Source organism: Chlamydotis macqueenii, chromosome 6 (genome assembly GCF_036417535.1).
Source record: "Chlamydotis macqueenii isolate bChlMac1 chromosome 6, bChlMac1.mat, whole genome shotgun sequence".
NCBI classification, from domain to species: domain Eukaryota; kingdom Metazoa; phylum Chordata; class Aves; order Otidiformes; family Otididae; genus Chlamydotis; species Chlamydotis macqueenii.
Window position 1 is genome coordinate 21,411,082 of NC_141561.1, and position 20,691 is coordinate 21,431,772.

General features: G+C 38.2%; 1 protein-coding gene across 3 annotated transcripts in view; it reads right to left on the reverse strand.

Moving 5' to 3' along the window:
- LRP2 (LDL receptor related protein 2) overlaps positions 1-20,691 on the reverse strand; it is a 127,877-nt gene that overhangs the window by 81,699 nt on the left and 25,487 nt on the right. For all 3 annotated transcript variants that reach the window (XM_086750574.1, XM_086750572.1, XM_086750575.1), the window contains exons 5-14: positions 13,918-14,028; positions 13,683-13,796; positions 12,339-12,455; positions 11,422-11,565; positions 9,882-10,001; positions 7,387-7,515; positions 5,516-5,685; positions 3,041-3,264; positions 2,044-2,250; positions 286-488 (exon numbers count right to left, since the gene is read on the reverse strand). In XM_086750574.1, coding sequence (XP_086606700.1) covers positions 286-488; positions 2,044-2,250; positions 3,041-3,264; positions 5,516-5,685; positions 7,387-7,515; positions 9,882-10,001; positions 11,422-11,565; positions 12,339-12,455; positions 13,683-13,796; positions 13,918-14,028 — 1,539 coding nt within the window. The remainder of the gene's footprint in view (positions 1-285; positions 489-2,043; positions 2,251-3,040; positions 3,265-5,515; positions 5,686-7,386; positions 7,516-9,881; positions 10,002-11,421; positions 11,566-12,338; positions 12,456-13,682; positions 13,797-13,917; positions 14,029-20,691) is intronic.

Genomic DNA, 20,691 nt, shown 5'->3' on the forward strand with positions numbered 1-20,691 from the left:
TGAGGAAAAAAGGTCCCAAACACCAATATTGCTCATAAGCATAAGTTTGACTCTTCCGAATATCAATACATTTAATAAGCTCTCCCGGTCTTAAACGTTGCATTTGACAGTTCATTAGCTGCAGGAACCAGATGAAACCACTGTGTGATAAAAGCCAGTCCAGTTTTACAATACTAATTTATGTACTGTAATTATTAGTTCTTTACAGCAAAATAACCATAATTTTTACCAACTTTCGGTAAGATAGTTCCTAAACCTCCCTTAATAGTCTACTTTCTGTCTTACCATAAGGCTGCCTGGCAGCATGGTAAACTGTCACTCCGTAAGGTCTCAGTGAAGACTGGTAGATCACTTGAGGGTTAGATTCTGAAAACTTGTTAGCTTTCACCACTGCCATTTTGGTCCAATCAGTGAAATAAACATTGTGTTCAAATAAAGTGATTCCATATGGATGAGGAATCAGTGAGCCTCCATGTGCTATTGTTCTCCTGTTACAAAGATGGTTTTAAAATTATTTACAAAATATTATCTAGGAAACAACTTTATTAACAGAAGAAAGGATACAGGATTATTAATTCATTCACTGGCTTTTGCTTCTACACGAAAGCTGCCAAAGTACAAATGAGAAAGACCAAATGAACTGAAGAGATGAAGATAAACATACAGGATACATAAACATAAAAGATACAGCAATGAAAATAGAGCAATCAAAAGTGTTAGCAATTTCCAGAAAAAAAAAATGAGTAAAGACAATGACACAAAAATGTAGGAAAAGAATCATAATTACTGAGAGAAAATTAGATAAAATGGCCAAATAGAGGAAATCAAAGACATCTGTGGCAATTTGAAATATACAAGAAATCTTGAATATAAAAAAATTCATGGCTTTGGCTTGAACTAATCACCCATGCAAAAGCAAAGAAAACCAAATGCTAATAAATTATATGCAACATATTGTGACAATATTTTTCTGGATAAATATTCGGAGATAAAGAGAGACATTTAAGTCCTCACATACTACATAACAATAACATTACAATATGGAGTCCTGAAGAAAGGTCTACAAAATCAGATTAATTCTACAGCTCTACTTTAACAGTTTCCTGGGTGATTTCAGTTCACACTCTAGGCCTGCAAGACGTGACACAAGTGGACAGGAAGCTGTATTTTAACATTCTTTGCAGACTATGCCACTGCCTCTTGCCCACTTTTACAACATCTACAAGATTTTCGGTGCTGCTGTGAACGGTAAGTTTTTATATCCAAAAACCAGAGATTTTACTAAACACATTCTTGTCTTACTAAACTCTGATAAAGGAGCAAAGATACCAGGGTTATTTTTATAATTTTTTAAGTGAAATACTAAATAGAGGAATAAACCTGTCAAATGAGCAGAGGACTGTTGTTCAAGTCAATATGTAGGAGGTATGATAAAGGGGACAATTTTTCTCTTATGCTTGAGTAACAGAGACTAATCACAGATGCAGAGATAAGCAGGCTTCTAAACACTATACTACAAGACACAGCCCCATAAAAACTCAAGAACTCCTTTTTAGCTGTGATACAGTTACCCCAGCATCACAATAGGGTGAGTGATGACTTAATTTCTGACAGGCAAGATTTATAAAATATAAGAAGAGCACTTAATACCCATTACATAGCGTGGTGCTTTGGAGTGGAATATTGCAAATAAATTCATTCATGAAAAAGATGCAAAGAAATTATGATGGAAGACAATGTATGTAATTCATAAATAATAAAAAGCAAATGTTATAAAAATGTGTACTGTAGTAGTGGACTATGAAAAGGTATATTATAAAAGAAGTACAACAGATATTCAAGGTAGAAAAAGGACAAAGAATGATGGAGCAATTCAGGGTTATCTAGAAGTAGCATGACACCATAGATATCAAGGTGCATCACATTCATTACGTTGTAATTTTGATGCTTTGTGTATCTCATTTTGTTAGACAAATCTTTCTTTGAACTAGATACAAAATAATGAGTGTATCTGTAACCTCCAAGGAATAACATTTCTCCTACCTTTGAAGCCCATCGTAAGTTACAGTCTCAATGTAATCAAACCGGCTGTCAACCCAGTAAAGCCTCTTTGATACAATATCCAGAGTTATTCCAGCAGGCCAGCCTAATTTTGTTTTTATCAAATCCTGACGGTTTGTGCCATCCATGAAGGCCCTTTCCACTTTAGGATCACCAGACAGACTATCCCAGTCCGAGAAAAACAAATAACTATAAAGGGAATAAAAACCAAACAACAAAGAAGTCCCATGTTTCCTTGAGATTTTACAAAAAAAAAAATTACATTTTAAATGGTATTTAAAACCAGCATCCTTTCAGAACAGAGCTCGATTCTCAGCTGGCATACTAAGAAAACACACTTTATACCTCCTTCCCAAGAAGTAATTTGGATTTTCTTTTATAGAATGAATTTAGAAAGAAACAGTTTCACCCGAAAGACCTCAGAAATATCGAGTTTCCTTAATAAAACACAGACTCAGGTGTACTCCCAGAAATAAAACAGTGACAAATAGATGCATCATGAAAGCAGCATCCATCACTACAAGTTGCATGAAATTCCTCTTCCTGTTCTCTGAGGAACCAAGTTTTCATGGCTCACATACATTTTTGAAGCCTGTTGCATTGAGAGCCACTAGCTTTCCTGGCTTCACTCCCCCACTTCAGATAGTAGGAGGTCTGTGGATGCTATCACAACAGAAATCTCTCAGGATAACTTCTATTCTTTTGTAGGGCAATTCCACAGTTCCCCTGTTTGCAGAGCTGCTCGTGCACATAGAACTCCAGCCATAAAACAGATTCCACACATTGGGAATAAAAGCAGTGCACAACCCTCTCGTAACAATTTCAGATGTAGAAGAGATTAGAATAGAATGCAAGCGTTTAAAACATTTTATATCTGATTCTAAAATGACCACCCTAGCTGTTCTTAGTTCTCCTCCTTTTGCATGGGAATAAAGGAATTTCTGACATCTTTTAACATTACATGACACGTATCACTTACCCAACAGTTGGATCAAGTGCTATTCCTCTAGGATTTCCAAGATTTTCGGCAATAAGAGTCACACGGTTTGTTCCATCCAAGTTAACCATATCTATTCTGTTCACACTGGTCTCAACCACGTATAGTTTATTGTTAACCCAGTCCACTGCTAGATTTTCAGGTGTGTCAACTGAAACATTTAAAACTTCTTGGAAATCAGAGCCATCAATATTAATAGAAAAAACCTGAAAGAAATACAAATATTGTCAGTGTCCACATCATGTTTTGTTAATCACAAGACATATGGCACTTCTCCTTTGTCATCACAGTATAGATCCACAATTGGCCACTACACACAACCAAGTTACCCACTAAGCTATGCCTTAGCTTGGGTTTTTTTGCAAAAGTTTGGAAAACAATGCAAAAACCACAGGAATACTTCTTTCAACTAGCATTTCTGCAAAATAGACAAGGTAACAGACTAAAACAGCCTTGTGCTTTAGCAAACATGACAAATTGCTTGATTAAAAAAAAAAAAGCCAAACAAAAACAAATGAGGAAAGTGTACCTTGCTTGCTTTCCTGGAATCTAGCAAAACCCAGTATTTTCATTAAGTGAAAACAGATGAACTATGCTTTAGCAAAGCTCTCATCAGCAACCAGAAACAAGAGAGGGAGCTCTTACTGCATCAACCACTAAGGGGAAATTGCAAAGTGAAGAAAGAAAGGGAAAGTCCTCCATCCTGACAGAAAGAAGAAGGGCCAGCATTGCTTCTGGTTTCCTTTAAGGCTAATATTAACAGCATGATGCTCAAGAAGAAATAGTGCTGTTTTCTTAGAAGCAAGTTCAGAACTAGATGAAGCAAACAGGATAAACACAATAATTTTATATATACAGTAATCACATGATTATAACACTGGGTAATAAGAACAGCTAGGAATCATTATCGTTTTTTTAAACAGTAACATGAGGTTTGGAATGTATTTGAATGAAAAAAAAAAAAGATTACCACAAGTAAATATATGCAAGAAAATAGTTGTATAATTTTCTTCTGTACCTTCAGGTCCAGGTAACAATAATCAAGCAAACTAATTAACTGTCTGCTGTGTTCTTTGGAAACCTTGTTGATGGAAGAGCTTATGGGCATTAGGTTATCAGGCAGTACACTAAATGAGATAAAGATGACACAGAACACAACCCACAATTTCTGATTTAGTTTACATCTTAATCTTAGAGGGGAAAAAAAAATAAAATAAAAAGGACAACCAAACCAAATCCCCTAATAATACTTTTCCTTTAAGACACCGGGTGGAAACATGCATCATACAGGAAAATTCTTGATGTCATTGTTTTCATCTGGGTATTCTAGCTAGGACTTAATTAGATTAATTAATCCTAAATTAATTAATTAGGATTTTACTATACTGGGGCAGCTAAAAAGGCAGTCCTGGCCATCTGGGGTGTGCAGTGATAAAATCCGTATTATCTTTTGTTTATACCTTTTACAGAGATAGCATAGATTTCCTGTCTCATGAAAGTTCAGATTAGACCCTGACTTAATTCAACCACTGTCAATGCAATTGCAATAATGGGAGCCCACTGCGGTAAAAAAAAAGTGAGAATTGTGAACAAGTCAAAAATTGTGCATACAAATCCTGTCCTACTTGACAGCCATGCAGCGTGCTTTCCAACAGAACCAACAAGGCACCGCAGTAGAAACTAGAGTTTAGAGTTTATGTGTAGGTTCAGAACAACGACAGTGACACCAAATTGACCCATACATGGTGTCAGCAGGAGACAGGCCATGGATTCTCCTTCACTCTGCATGACAATCAACATGGGGATAAAGATCGTGGAGTTTCAGCGTTTGACCTAGGACTTTTCTTTGTTTCATTAAGTTATACACAGAGAAAAAGAACAAGGGTGGAGTCCAACTTTCACAAGGCTCCCCAGGCTGCTTTTTACAATTACTCTGTTCTACTGTATCTTGAAGCTAAAATATTTCCTCTTCAAAAAAAAAAGCAACAAAATATTGGCTCATTACACAAAATACTGTCAATATTTGTTATCCTAGCTCAATTACACTGCCATTTGAAGTATATGAAGAAATGTGATTTTTATCATCTTGGAAGGCACAGAGCTTTTACATTTTAAATGATCGTGTTTCAAAAAATTACCAAGAAAAATTTGTTGAGTTTTGAAAGAATGTCTACTATTTCTCTTAATTAGTTTTTTGGACTCCATCTCGAGTAAAATTAAAAGTTGCTCAAGATATTCCCATATAATAGGATTCTTTGTTTAATATGTCCCATGTAATAGTATAGCTTGAAAAATGCAGTCATTAACATAAAACATTTCAAGGAGCTTTTTTGTTAGAAAACAAAAATACAGCCAGCTTCTGCTCTCAAAAATGAAAGCCTATCAACACATTCTGCCTCTTGCAGTTCTCTACTTCCACATACACAAAAATAAATTATTCTTGAAATTTCTACCCACCTTATCTTGCACTGTATCGGTCCAAAAGATTCTGTGCAGGTAAAAGTGAAAGTCCACTCCAACTGCAACCCCACGATTCTGTGACTGCACCAAAGTACGAAAATTTCTTCCGTGAAGATCTCCAACCAGTAAATCACGGCCATTGGAAAAAATAATTGATGCAACACCAGCTGAAAGCAGGGTTGGCAAATATATGATTACTCTGCAGGCAAGCTATTTTGCAAAGGGCCATTGAAATATACACATACTCGCTCACACACATGGGACACAAAGGTTTAAATAGGTGCTCAGACTACAATCTGTGTAAATGTTTCTATGTGAGTACTAACTTGCTTTGATTTGCCTTTGGTTTCTAGACTTGGAGCAAACCAGGCAGGAATATGTATTTAAAGCCCTACCAGATAAAACTTTTACAAAACCTCGGGGCATGTAAACTCCAAAAGACTATTTCTACTCTTCTGCTTCCTTGCTTTAGCTCGCTTAATCGAAGTATAAGATTAAGAGAGCTAAAGATAAGATTCTTCTGCCCCATGAGATTCAGATATTCCTTGATTCTAGCAGGCAGGCCATGTTTCATATCCTTTTATGTACTGCTTTATCCTATCCACCTTCATCTTTCTTTCATCTCATCAGAAAATTTTTGCTGTATCTTACAACAGAGGAGACACTCCAGCAAATCTTTGAAGGAATGCTTACTTTCAAAGTAGATGCCCATTGAAAGGCTTGGTGTAAGTCTGACAAGAATATATTTAAGTCTAAATCCTATTCACCCTACACATAAAATTCTCCTCAATTAAAGCAGAAATGAATCCAGGAAAACTGATTTAGAGCAGGTACGAAATTCCCCCATTAATAAGATAGAAAATCAACACTTCACAAACAACTCAGTGGCCCAAAAGTCACACTAATTTGAATGGAAAGCTTCTCGTGAAAGATACAAAATTTTTCTGGAAACAGAACAATCTTTCCCAATGGTGGCATCTGCATGTCTTAATACAGTCAAGCATATTTCATTAGCTCAAGAATTTCCCTGTCTTTGAGGACATACTTAGAAAATTGTGAGATTATGACTGCTCTGCAGATCTGGCTGAAGAAAGAAGGGAGGGGGAGGGAAGTGGGAAGTTCATGCTTTTCTAAGAAGCCAGACTGATAGTCAGCTATGCCAAGCAGGGACTCCCACTCCCACTGCGTTCCTGCAGGCAAGAACACCTGCCTCACACAAAAGCCTGTTAGGCTATTACATCTCCACAGAGAAGGGCCTCCCAGGGCCTGCTTTCAGAACAGAGCAGGAACTGAACAACCAGAAGCAACCTACTTTTGATGGAGAACCACGCTCTATGTGAGGCAAGCATTCTTGGAGAGTTTAGATTCTGGGACACTAGAAGCCAGGACCATGGTTTCTCTCAAAGGCAAGTGTTTGAGCTCACCATTCAGCAAAATCATCTTCTTGCATGTCATAGTCCTTCTAGAAAAAGTGAGTTTTCCTGATTTCTTGATCCCACTGATGTCCACAGAGAGCAAGTCAGTAAACTATCTCCCATAGGAGCAATATTTTGTCTAATAAGGAGGGCTCTGGCAACAACCTCCCAACTCTACGGAAGTCAGGAATACTGAGAAAGCACTGGAGCCCAGAAGACATTTTTTTGAGGAGAAGCAGCCCTGATGACACAGTCAGCTCCACCAGCCTGCAGACACAGAGTCTCTTGATATTTATTTGCTGATGTTCTGAATGCTGTCCTGACCCTAATTCCTTAAGGCTAGACTTAAGTTAAAAATCATACAACTTTATGGCATAGCCATGCAAACGGCCCCATTTTACCTAGCCCTATTAGTCCAACAACAGCAAGCAACTTGCACTGCTGCACGCTAACCTGAAGTGTTGGCCCGACAATGCCGATGATGCTCTAGGAAATAACCTTCCACACAGTGGCACCGGTGATGTCCCACACGATCTTCACACAGCTGGTCACAGACACCCCACATTTTGCAGTCATCAAAATCTGTCAAGTGAATCAGGGATATTTATAAACAATACTCTGTATAAAAGGGATATCATTGTATTTGGGAAGCTGCAAGTTTGTCCTCTCTGCTTGCTTTATATCTGTTTGCAAAATTGCAGCATGGCAAAACAGGTTTTGTATGATTTACCACAAATATTTCAATTTTATATTTCTAGATAACAAAACAATGGATGTTTGCTGCTCAGGGATCTGCCTGCATCCTGCCCCACCAAAAAAACCAAACACCACACCTGCCAGGAAAAGAGGAAAAAAGCCAATGGAAGGTATTTCATTGCCTACTTTCTACAATACAGAATATGTCTATGCAGTATTCTTCCTGTACACTTTGCATGCACACATTCAGCTGGATTTAAGCCCAGTCTGAAGGAGAGCCCTACCTTTATGTTAGTGTTGTGCTCAAGCTAATAAACCCTGGTAAAAGGCAGCGTTTATTAGCTCAGGCTTGGTATCATGCTAACAGGTCTGATTTCCAATTAAAAGCTGGCTGTGCACCAGAATCAGCCAGCAAAAAGTACAAAGAAGTTCACTTTAGCATGCAAAATACCATCTAGGTAGAGTCTGCAGCTAGGACAACCCAGGAAGTTCTCACAGATGTGCTCTACAAGCAATTCCCAGGGTTGCTCCAAAATCTTACTTCTAAAATGTGAAATATTTAACCAGTAATCCTTTAAAAACAAGGACTTTTAAAATCCTGATTTTCTTAAAAAAACAAACAGATCTGAACATTGTCTGGTGTGTCATCCTATCTGTGGTTATTTAAAGCTCCGGAGATTTCTGACACTGCTTAACACATGGTTGAAAAGTATGACCTCCTTCACTTGAAAACTTGAGTAGAATCAGTACATTATACTGCTGGAAACTAGTAATTCTACTGTTAAGCCAAAAAAAGGAGAAAATGAGGTCTCAAATTCCTACTGGAAATGAGATCTCAAGTTCCTACTGTAACTTCTGGTTTAAAACATTTGTTAACACATAAATGAAAATAAAGAATTTCCTAGATAGTACATTTTGGTACTGAAAAAAATGTTGTTCTGAGTAGCCTTCCAGCTTCTGTATGTGTTAAAAACATCCAGTATATAGTGAGTCAGAAGCAAACAAAGACAAGACAAATTGAAAAAATTATGGTTTCAAAAAGTAATACACTTCGCTAACACTACGGTTTCATTCTTCTGGCCTTAAACCAGTTACACTGATTTAAACTAACATCTGGAATTACAGGCTACTGACTGTGAGCCATTCCGTCATTACAAGTCTTGCTCCCGCTACAAATATATGCCTAGATCTCGGCAAACCAAAATGCATTGACTCAGATTTACAAGCCAGAATCAGATAGCTAGGTTTACAGGGCAGTCAAAGAACAACAGAAGACTCACTGAGACAGCACCAGGTTTGAGACTCCATCCTCCATGTATTTCCCACATATGAGTGAAAGAACAGAGTTAATTTTGTGCTTGGAGTCAGTGCATGGATTCCTCCTCTCAATTAAGCAATCATGCTGAAATTGCAGCTCATACAGCCCTAGGCCACCCAGGATTCTCAAAGTTACAAAAATCTCATTAGAGACTGAGTACCTGGAACACTTTTAATAGCACAATACTTTTAATAGCTTGGGTTGAAATCCCATAACAGATATTTACCCAGTTTATTTTATTAGGCAATGCTAAACTTAATTATTCTGAAGTTACTCTATTTCCAGTTTTCAAGAGAAACCACTTGTACTACCAAAGGTTTGGGCTACCAAGTAACAGCAGCTACAGAATAGAAATGAAACACCAAAATACCTCACTTACCTTTACATTCTTGCAAATACTCTTTATTTTCATGTAAATAATGGATATACTGAAAATGTCATAGGAGATACAGCCATTTCATAGCTCAAAAACAAAGCACTTTTTATTTTAAAGAACAATGCTCTACTGTCTTCATATACAGCCACTTTCAAAAAGCACCAAACACTTCATTATCATTAACTGTTGTTCCAGGCATACAACACCACTCATCCCTGGAGCATAAACAAACTTTCCTTATCTAACCATTAAAAGACTTGTAAAATATTTGATAATAAAACAGCCATCCAACAGTAAATAGTTTTAAATATAATCATGCTCTCACTATGTCTTTAATGGTCTTATTGAAAGACATCTTCATGATATCTCCCTGGTTTGTTTCTGTGTCACCATGCTGTCATTGTACTACTCAGATTTTTATTCTTCTGATGAGTCTTGAGATTTTCTATTTGCTAGTACATCCACCTATTTGGAACTCACTCACCTTCCTGGAATCCAAACTTTCCTAATGAGCTACGAGAAGGTACTAGGTATCTGTAATCACTGTACTTCACTTACCAACACAAGTACGACTGTCATTGCTACTTATTGTATATCCTGCAGGGCAATAACACATCCCTCCTGACGGAGAAGAATGACAGCGATACTGGCAACTCAGAGCAGCGCACTGTGATATGTCTAAAGAGGAAATAAAATAGTTCAGAAATACGATTATACATATCACCAGTAAAACAGCTTTTTGCCTTACTAACAGTGACAAAACTATAGTCTTTTCTATTACGAGTCTACAATTTCAGGAACAGCTTCTTAAAACAAATCTGCACAAGAAATTATGTCTAAAGTTCCATGAAATCACATATGCTTATATACAGGCAGGCAAGGAAATGGAAGACAGAAGATAATCGACTGTTTATAATAGGTTTTCAGAACAGAGTTAAAGGATAAGCATCAATCTTATATGAATCACCACTAGTAAGTGAAATGTGTAAAGCTGCAAAGAGGAAGCCATCTTCAACGCATCCTACCTTTCTCTGGTTCCACAAGACCTACTTGTGAACAACATATCCTTGAGCTCCATCTATTGGCACGTAACCTCATTATTTACTCTTTTATGCATAAAAAACCCTACTCCATTGCATTATGAAGAAGTATATTACTCCAATATATTAGAATACATTGGTTGGGTTGTGTCCATGGAGAAACTCTTCTTTATCCTTTTCTTCTCTCTCTCTTTCTTCTTTTTTTCCTTTGCCACTCCTCCCTTTCATTGTATTACTACCTAATAAACAATTCAGTGACAGGTGATCAAATTACAATTGTAAAGTACTTTGACTTTCACCTGCTTTCTTCTCATCTTCCTTTTCTTGAATTTCTTCTGTTAAATGCCTTGACTTACAACCCACTTTAGTGGTAACATCTGATGGTACTACTAAACCACTCAGCAAAGCAAGGCGCTTTTGTTATAATAAGGTTTAATCTCCTATTATTTTTCCTTCCCTCTTATTCCAAAAGGCATGATTTTATTAATAGGAATTTCCCTCTTCCTAAAAATTAAAAATGTAAAATACCCTAGTCCTCATTCTCAGAGGTAATCAATGTTCATAAGAGCTAAATTAATAGGAATTATGCATGCTTATTGCCTCCAACAGAGAAAACCCAGTATACCACTAACTGGAGAACCAGACTTCCCAAGTAAAAAAGATATTTTTGAAACCTCTAATCTAAGTGACTTAGCCAAGGCTCAGGATACACTAATTCAGTCCTGCGTTCTGATCACTACACAACATTCCTTCTTACTTATAAAAAGGGAAAACACAAAAGGCATATAGCACACCTTTCCCTGCCTTCCTGAACACATTCTAGGATATGGAGAGCGAGTAAAAAACCTTATTTGTGAAACTTCATGTACAGATTTACTAAAGGAATGTGTTGTTCGCAGCACATATGCCTCTTTCAGACCGTGCAGTCAAAACAGTGCCAACCAAAATAGGGAGCTTCCAAAATTTCATCATTGTTTAGGAGACAAAAGGTGAATGTAAAAAGGTATCAATGCTGATGTTTCTGCTATTCTGTGTATAATTTAGATTCTAATACTTACTGCAATGTCTGCCTGCAGTAATGTTTGTTTCATCTTCTCCTGCAGGGCAGTCTGCAGCCCCATCACACACCTTCCCAATTGGAATGCAATGTCCTGACCCGGGGCAGAGCCACTCTCCTGGGTAACATTCCTGGTGACCAGTTTCTATGTAAAAGAAAAACAAAAATAATTGAGGACTATGTTTCAATAACACTTAGAATTTCTTCCCTAACAGCTTTCCAAAGCACCTCTATCCTTCATCGTCCAGTTTCTGGTTCTTGCACACAGTTGGGAAAGACAATACAAGAAACGTCATCTATACTTCCTTGTCACGCTTCCTTTTACCTTCCAAGTACAATGCAAACAATACTTGTGCAGACACATGAATCCTTTTAGTTTTCTGAGTTGTTAGAAACAGCAAAACCATTGAGCTTTAGACTAACTGGTGCACCAGAAATGGAACTGTAGTTTTGTGGTTTCAAAACATGCAAAAGTTGTATGGATAAAGAAAATAATGCTCATCATAGAAAAGGCCAATGAAAATTTCTGTTTCTCGCATGACAAATCTTGGCAGGAATCAAGCTATTTTCATTTTCAACCAATTCATTTTGACTATTAGGAGTCTCATGTCTCTTAATAGATGACCTGAAAAATCTCCACAGGAAAAAAACCAAAAGATGTAAGAGAAGATGTAAAAGAAAGAAATATGTTGCTGTATGTTAAACTTTGTTTGCATCATACATAGTAACACAGTGATAACTCTCAACAACAATAAAAAATATTGTGTAAGTAAAAAAAAACATGTGAAGATGGAATTACAAGGTTTTCATAGAACTAAAATGGATTCAGAACATCTCAATTGGTCAAAGTTTCATAGAAGTAGCTTAGGGAGGTCTTCCTCTGAAATGTCATAATCAGAAGTTAGCATTAGTACATACCACATCCTCTCTCATCTTCATTATCTTCACAATCATCATCTCCATCACATATCCAGCTCTGATGAATGCAGCGGCCACTTGGGCAAGTGAAGAAGTTGCCTCTGCAAGTTGCGTAAGCTAAGGAAAGAAACATGACAAAAATCAAACTACTCTAAGTGACTAAAAGTTTAGAAATAGTAATATTGTCTCATAGAACAGACATTTATAATCTCTCCTGAAGAACTAAGCCAGCTCAATATCTTGCATATATTGTATATATTGTAAATGTTGCTGGTTTGCTCTGATTTTAGGCATGGATTTTATTTTCAATTATTCTGGTTCTTTACAGAACTGAAAGAGAAGGCTAAATTTCTCAATTAATTGTGCAACTAGATGCAGAGCACCTTATTAACAAGGATCCGGAGGGTGGACATGACAAGGAGATGATACTCAAGACAAAAGGAGGTGAGAAACAGAGTTTAAAAAACAATGAGCGTTTATGTCAAAGCCCTCCATACTTGGGAAGCATTCCCTGCTAAGAGTTCAGAAACATTTGTGGGTCTTCCATAGGACAAGCATTGCCAAAGACATAAAAGAGAAACATTCGGTGGGTGGAACCATACTATTCTGAGGTCCTTGGTAGAATAGAGCTACTAAATGGCAAAATGTGGCCTTCTTGCAATGCAGAATATAAAAGTAACTTTAGATCCTATAATCACCTTTTTAAATATATAGATCACACAAGTGATAACTCTACAGTCCTGATTCTGGCTGGAGATGTAATACTTAGGGATACCCTGATCATGACGAAAAGAATGAGCTAGAAATTTCCAGAAATTGAACAGTCAATTAAAGACCTTATGTGAACATCTAACGGACAACTATCTGTACAGTTATCTGTCTGTAAAGCTGTACATTATAGTCACTGGGAACAATTTCATTCCATCTATCAGAAAACAAAAATGTGAAAAACAGCCAAACAATTTTGACAAAAAACAATATCATGTTCTATCTAACTGAGATTTCAGAGAGAAGGAGTTACCTTCAGGTCATGCTGAAATGAAAAAAAAATTACAACAAGAAGTGAAACTGTACATGTTAAGAAGCAAACTGTCACTGAATCCAGCAAATTCAAATAGTAATCACACACCCAGGCACTTCGTAGTCTAAGTCTATCAAAGTAGCACTGCAATTTTCATCTTTCCATACAAAAAAGTCCTTGTAGAACAGTGGCTAGCTTTTGATGGCTGTATAGCCAAGCAGTGTACTTCCTGCTATCTGCTTGAACCAATTCTTAGTAAAACAGTTAAAGAAAGTAGAAAAATCCTATGATTCTACGAAAAAAAAATCCCGAAAAGATCATACTGCAAGAGTTTTCATCACTCCTATCTCCACAGTCATCATCATGGTCACAGACAAAGGCTCGTGGGATGCATTCTCCATTAGCACACTGAAACTGCGCACTGGTACATCCATGTGCTGAAAGAGATTTTAGCACAGAAAGACATACAGAAAATTTGTGAGAAAACAACAATCTTTAACTTTAAAAGAGGGTCTATAAAGCATATTTGTTTGAGATCACTCTTCATGTGATACTTACTGCAATTAGCTTCATCAGAAGAATCTCTGCAATCAACTTTGCCATCACATCGCTGGCTTGCATTAAGACACGCTCCATTTGCACATGATAACTGCTCACATCTTGCGTAGTCTACAATAAGAAATCCTTCAGTATTAGCATGAATGTTAGACTACAGAGTACAAGTCATATATATCCAGTGTCAACAGAATATCTTGATTTATAGGAAAACAAAAAAAGGAATAAAACATTTCCCATACTAGTACTGATAAACAATCCATTTATCCAGTATACTGCCTTCTCCAACAGATATTTAAGAATTACCTCTAGATAGATGCTACAAAACCTTGCAAAAAACAAGGCAAAAACTAGATGCCCTCCCACACCCCAAAAAGATTTGCAATCCAAACAGTTTACAATATGATAGAAAACAATGCAACATGAAAGGGGAGCAAGCAGTGAACATTTATTTTATTTACTTGTACCTCAGTTTTACACTTTATTGACCTTAAGAAAAGTGCTTAGGTAGAAAAGGAGTTCCTGAAACTTACAGTTCATAGGTCCTCTTAGAATGTCATGAGTTTTCACACTCAGAGACTTCAGGTTTTTATGGTTTTGTTCTAATTAAGTCAAAGATGTTAAATGTCCAAGTCCATGATCAACTTTAGGACCTCTGGTTTTTATTACTTGTTTTCCCCTTTCCAAAACAAAAAAAAAGATTCTGCAGAATGAATGATTTTTCAGTTTCTGGCTGTTATACTGACGTAGATGACCTACAGGCCAGCGCAATTGTTGTTTCGAACAACTTAAAACCAATTATGAAAATAATTATACGTACAAGAAGTCAGTGAATTCAGGGGAACTATCCAACAGATTCAGCATGTCCACGTGCTAGAGTTGAGTAGGAGAATATGAGCTTATAGCTCATTGCCATGTAGACAAAAGTTACTTATTTCAGGCAAATGGCAAGTACAAAAGCAAATAATTGCTATTTTTAGAAGTGAGATGTATTGAACCTTTGCCTTTATATAGAAATACAGGCAGATAAATGAACTCAAGAAACAGAACAACCAAATTTCATTTTGCATCTTTTAGATTTTCAGTTTGAATTCTTACACCATTTTACTTCTATATGAGTTAATAAAGCAGATAGATACAGCAGGTTCTCACTTAGGCACATTTTCGTTCATACTCCTGGAATTTAAAACATGGATTATAAAAGTACTCAAGCAGAACAGAAAAGCTGCAATTTTTCCTGGCAGTGGCAAACGGGTTTGCTTTGCTTCTGCTGTGCTATATATGATCACATTCCCACTAAACTTTCATCACCTGTGGAACAGGCTTACATGATTCTAACTGTTAAGTTCTTAATATGAGAGCACACACAGCTGTGCTGACGTCCACTGTAAGTCTAGCCAGACTATCGCCCTGATTGATTCATTTACATTTCCTTCATTTTCACTGCACTTAATAGAAGTCTGCAATGGGCAGGTAGGAACAGTTATGTGTCTAATCAGAGAACTGCAGTTACAGATTTCCAAGGTTCCAGCTAGTGTTCCTGTCTGTGGCCTTCTGGTGCAGGTTCTCAGACGTTCCATTACAAAAGCCTGCACTGACAATGCCAACACACGCCCTAAACGTGATTAGTGTCCTTTATCGCGACTTCTCAATCAGACAAACTCTCTTCTAACACAGACATCTCATAGAATCATAGAATCATAGAAAGGTTAGGGTTGGAAGGGACCTTCAAAGGTCATCTAGTCTAACCCCCCTGCAAGGAGCAGGGACATCCCTGACTAGATCAGGTTGCTCAGAACCTCAACCAACCTGGCCTTGAACGTTTCCAGGGATGGGGCCTCCACCACCTTTCTGGGCAACCTGTTCCAGTGTTCTATAACTCGCATCGTAAAAAAATTTTTCCTAATTTCCAATCTAAATCTACCCCCCTCTATTTTAAAACCATTACCTCTCGTCCTATCACAACAGGCCCTATTAAACAGCCTTTCCCCATCTTTCTTGTAGGCCCCCTGAGGTACTGGAAGACTGCTATCAGGTCTCCCCAGAGCCTACTCTTCTCCAGGCTGAACAGCCCCAACTCTCTCAGCCTGTCCTCATAAGAGAGGTGCTCCAGCCCTTTTATCATCTTTGTGGCCCTCCTCTGGACCTTCTCCAACTGGTCCATGTCCTTCTTGTGTTGGGGGCTCCAGAACTGGACACAGTACTCCAGGTGGGGTCTCACCAGGGCAGAGTAGAGGGGGAGAATCACCTCCCTCGACCTGCTGGCCACGCTTCTCTTGATGCAGCCCAGGATGCGGTTGGCCTTCTGGGCCGCAAGGGCGCATTGCCTGCTCATGTTAAGCTTCTCATCCACCAGCACTCCCAAGTCCTTCTCCTCAGGGCTGCTCTCAATCCATTCCCCGCCCAGCCTGTATTTGTGCCTGGGATTGCCATGACCCAGGTGCAGGACCTTGCACTTGGCCTGGTTGAACTTCATGAGGTTGGCACGGGCCCACCTCTCCAGCCTGTCAAGGTCCCTCTGGATGGCATCCCTCCCTTCCAGTGTGTCGACGGCACCACACAACTTGGTGTCGTCGGCGAACTTGCTGAGGGTGCACTCTATCCCACTGTCCATGTTGCCGACAAAGATGTTGAACAGGGCCGGGCCCAGCACGGACCCCTGAGGGACGCCACTCGTGACCGGTCTCCACATGGACATTGAGCTGTTGATCACCACTCTCTGAGTGCAGCCATCCAGCCAACTCCTTATCCACCGAGTGGTTCGTCCATCAAACCCATGTCTCTCTAGTTTAGAGAGAAGGATGTCGTGCGCACAGTGTCAAAAGCTTTGCACAAGTCCAGGTAGATGATGTCAGTTGCTCGTCCCTTGTCCACCGATGCCGTCACCCCGTCATAGAAGGCCACCAAATTGGTCAAGCACGATCTGCCCTTGGGGAAGCCATGAAGCCATCTCATCCACTTCTTGCTTGAGTTAGGCTTATGAATAACACATAAAGCTTTGGAAAAAACATGCATTCCAAAGTCTTAACTCTGCCCACAAAAAGAACAAATTTGGGGCCATGTTTTATGCTCACTGTGGAATCAATGGTTCTTCCCTGACTGGAAGCAGAGAAGCCATCACAGGAAGCAACCATCAGGAATTCTATGGCATAGCAGGAAATAGCTATGGCAGTACAATCCTGTAAGCATTATGGGGCATATATAAGAAAAAGAACAACACGGGCATTTGTTTTGTAACTGCACTGAAGTGGGAAAGCTTTTAAGGGGATATAAGACAGTTTTGTAATTTTCCTCATCTTTTTTCATATCCCACAGAAATACCTCCAGTCATGTTCCAAACTGTTTCTGATGGACTCAATGTCAAACAAATAAGGCAGTTGAACCCATTGCTTTGCACTGCCTGTTTCTTCAATAACGCCCAGGCAAACTAAGGATCTAATCAGTAATAAGATTTTTTCAAGCCCATATCAAACCCTCTTAGAAGACTGGAGTATTTGTCAAAGTTTTCTCTCCTGCAGCAAGCCTGGAGAAGTCCTCAGCCTGGAAAAATTATTACAACACATAATCTAGGGTATAAATGCAAATCATTATAAAAATACCAAGCAGGGCAATAAGTAAAGATGTTTTGGAGATACTTCAAATTACACATTCTGACTACATCGGCAGTTTACTAGAATGTGAGCAAATACTTCTTTTCCTTACTTTCTTTTCAAATCTGTTTGGTGTACAGATTCTTTATTTTACTTGTAGTTGCAGAAGCAAGAATATTATTTGAAAAGTCAGGTGGAGATGAATTTAACTTTTAAACTCTGTACAGGTAATTTCATTCCCAATCCCCTGTGAGTGACCTGGAACTATGTAAAAAACAAAGGAAGGGTTCTCTTCCAAGGACTCGGACATGATGGTTTTTTCTAGGTCAGTGACAGATGGATTAGAAAGAGCTAAAAAGGATAAGGTTCCGAGTTAAAAGGACAACAAGGTAGGTAGTTTGCATTTAAGGAGGTCCGAGAATACAGCTATACAGAAGAAAGTGAAAAGACACAGTAAGAGACTGAACATGCAACTAGGAAAGAAGACTGAAGGGACATAAAAATACAAGCACTTTTCTTTCACTTTGCTTTTAATTGTGAAGACCCTCCAACATGAACATTGTTTCATTTATCTTTTCTTCCCAAGAACCTTTGGCTAATTACAGAAAACTGAAAAGATCTTTTCCTAGCAATCACAGCTCCTAGAAGATAGATAGAAGAGCTTTGTGAAAACGGGGGGAAATCCAGCTACATTAATTCCAGAAAGGGAATTCTTCTTCCTCTTCCCCTCCTCTCAGGCATCTCTTCTTCTTAGCCAACATATTTGGCTAAGGAAACCTATCTCCTAGCGGTGTGGCAGCACTTCAGTTGCAAAATAGAAGCAACTGGCAAATGTCAGAGCAAATGACAGATGAGGGACCTTGCTCCTTGTAATCCATCAACTTTTGGAGCAAGAGTTGCAAACACATTTAAATGGCATGTTTCAATGTGCACACGTGGAACATGCTTGAAAGGTATGTCACAGGAATTGCTAAACCTACATTATTTTGCTCTCTACCTAACACTTTTGTTCTGCAAGCTGGAAATAAATCAATACAAAAACAGTAACAGGAAACAGTTGCAAGTGGTATTTGATTCAGCAGACACTAATTTCTGTCTCACAGTCAGGAAATATAACCTTCTGTAACCCTAACCCATGTTACAAGAAAGACAAAGAAAAAAAAGTGGGGCAATTTCCTGCTTCCAAGTATCATTCTTTTACAACAGCAACATTTCAAAACATATTACAAAATAAAATTAATTAAAAGCCTTTGACTCACTGTCATGAGTCACCACTTTACAGTGGGCAAATCACTACCCAGACAGCTCACAGGCTATCAGAGACACCAGGAGGACTTATCCCAAGCCCAAGTGTCTTATGAACTACATGATATCAGCTAGTGTTCATAGCAGAGATGATCTGAGAGCTGGCAGACTGACCAGACACCCCTTCCTGTTCTTAATTCCTGATTTTGATCTCTGCCACTCTTGTCTTTGGCTGCCTTCCTTACCTTGCTCCAGTTCTGCTACTTCCCTGGCCCAAACTCTCCCTGGTGGAGATAACTTCCTTCAGCCTGAGCTTCTGCCTTTCCTGTAGCTGTTACGTGTAATTTGTCCAATATCAAGAACATCAGCCTCTGACCACGGCCCTTTTCCTCCTGCTTAGACTACATCCCTTAGGATCTCTTCAATTCTTGATCTTTGTTCACTTTCACCTTCGTCTCTGTTAATTCATCCCACTTCCTTACCACAACAGCTACTTAGCATAGGAAACAAGGCAGGAATTAACAGGTTAGGCAGGTGACCCACGGCAGCAACTCAACATCCAAATTAGAACTAAAAATCCAGAGTTTCTGGGCCTGCACTCAGCTCATTGGCCTCGAACCACACATCTTTAAATTACTTCCCCTTTCTCCCTCACGGCCTCAGCACAGTGCTCAGCTGCCAGAGCTGTAATCACGAAGGTTATTCTGTCAGCCACAGCAAAGCAAAACGGACATGGCTGGGACTTTTTTTTCAGCTACAAAGCCGAGGCAGGAGAGAGAATTCTACCTTCAATTGAAATAAATAAAGTATGTACCTGTGGTGGTTTAGCTGCCAAAATCAGGACAGTAACACAGAAAAATAACACCAGTATTGGCTGCTTGCTCCCAAAAAGTGTATGCTACCCCAAATAGTCTGTCATTTCATTCTACATTTCTAAAGGTTTAAAATTAAAGTATTTCCTAGCTGCTGACTATTAAGAAAACTGGAAAACTAACCTGATATATATATTTAAATAAAATTTTAAACCCACAATTTTATGGAATTAAAAGAGCTTCAATGCACTAATTGCATGACCTGTAGCTGAAACATTGTTCTGATGTTTATCTTAGCCTCTGCATGGGTAGTTTTCCCTTGCTGTTAATCCCATTAGCAGTAAAATGGACTAAGGCTTTGAATTCCTTTGTTCAATTTTTTTTACGTTTAATTGCTGAGTTACTTCATATTGGTGACATTTTGCATTTGACTAGTTTCTTAAATAATGTAACTTATTCAGCAACATAACTTTATCTTCTTTACAATCTAAATCTGCTTCCAGAGAGATCAGTGAGTGCAAGGCATAAGTAAATGGATATGGTAAGTTTACATTTTGTATGCTCCATGAAATAACAGAATCAATTCTAAGTAGCTTTTTCTTTCATTGCTCATGGATTTTTCTTTTTTATTTACGAAACCTTTTAATGTAAATTAAATAAGGGGGGAAAAAAAAGCCAAAGGAAAAGGCCAAAATAGTTATATTCCTCTTATATTTCTTTATATCAAATAATGTGGAAAATGAAATGTATGAAACAGTGAGAAAAATTAATATAAAAAGCAAGAATTAGAATCTGCCTCAAACCAGTAAAATCTAACACACTAATGTCTACTGTATAGTTAATCATAAAATCACCAAATTACTAATTTTATCTTACAGCTTCTGTTTAAAGTTCCTGGCCTTGCAAAAACAGAGACGCAATAAAATTAACCTGCCTTTCTGGAAGGGTCTTGTGATTACGTTCTTCTTGATTCTCTTGTCTTCAGCACCAACATATTTCTTTAAACTAGTCCAACACTCCTACATTCAATGTTCTAAGTCACAGTCATTCTTCTGTCTTAGAGGGACTGTCAACACATATTCTAATAAACTAGAGTGGAGGCTGTTGAATGATATGAGGCAGTCCCTCTC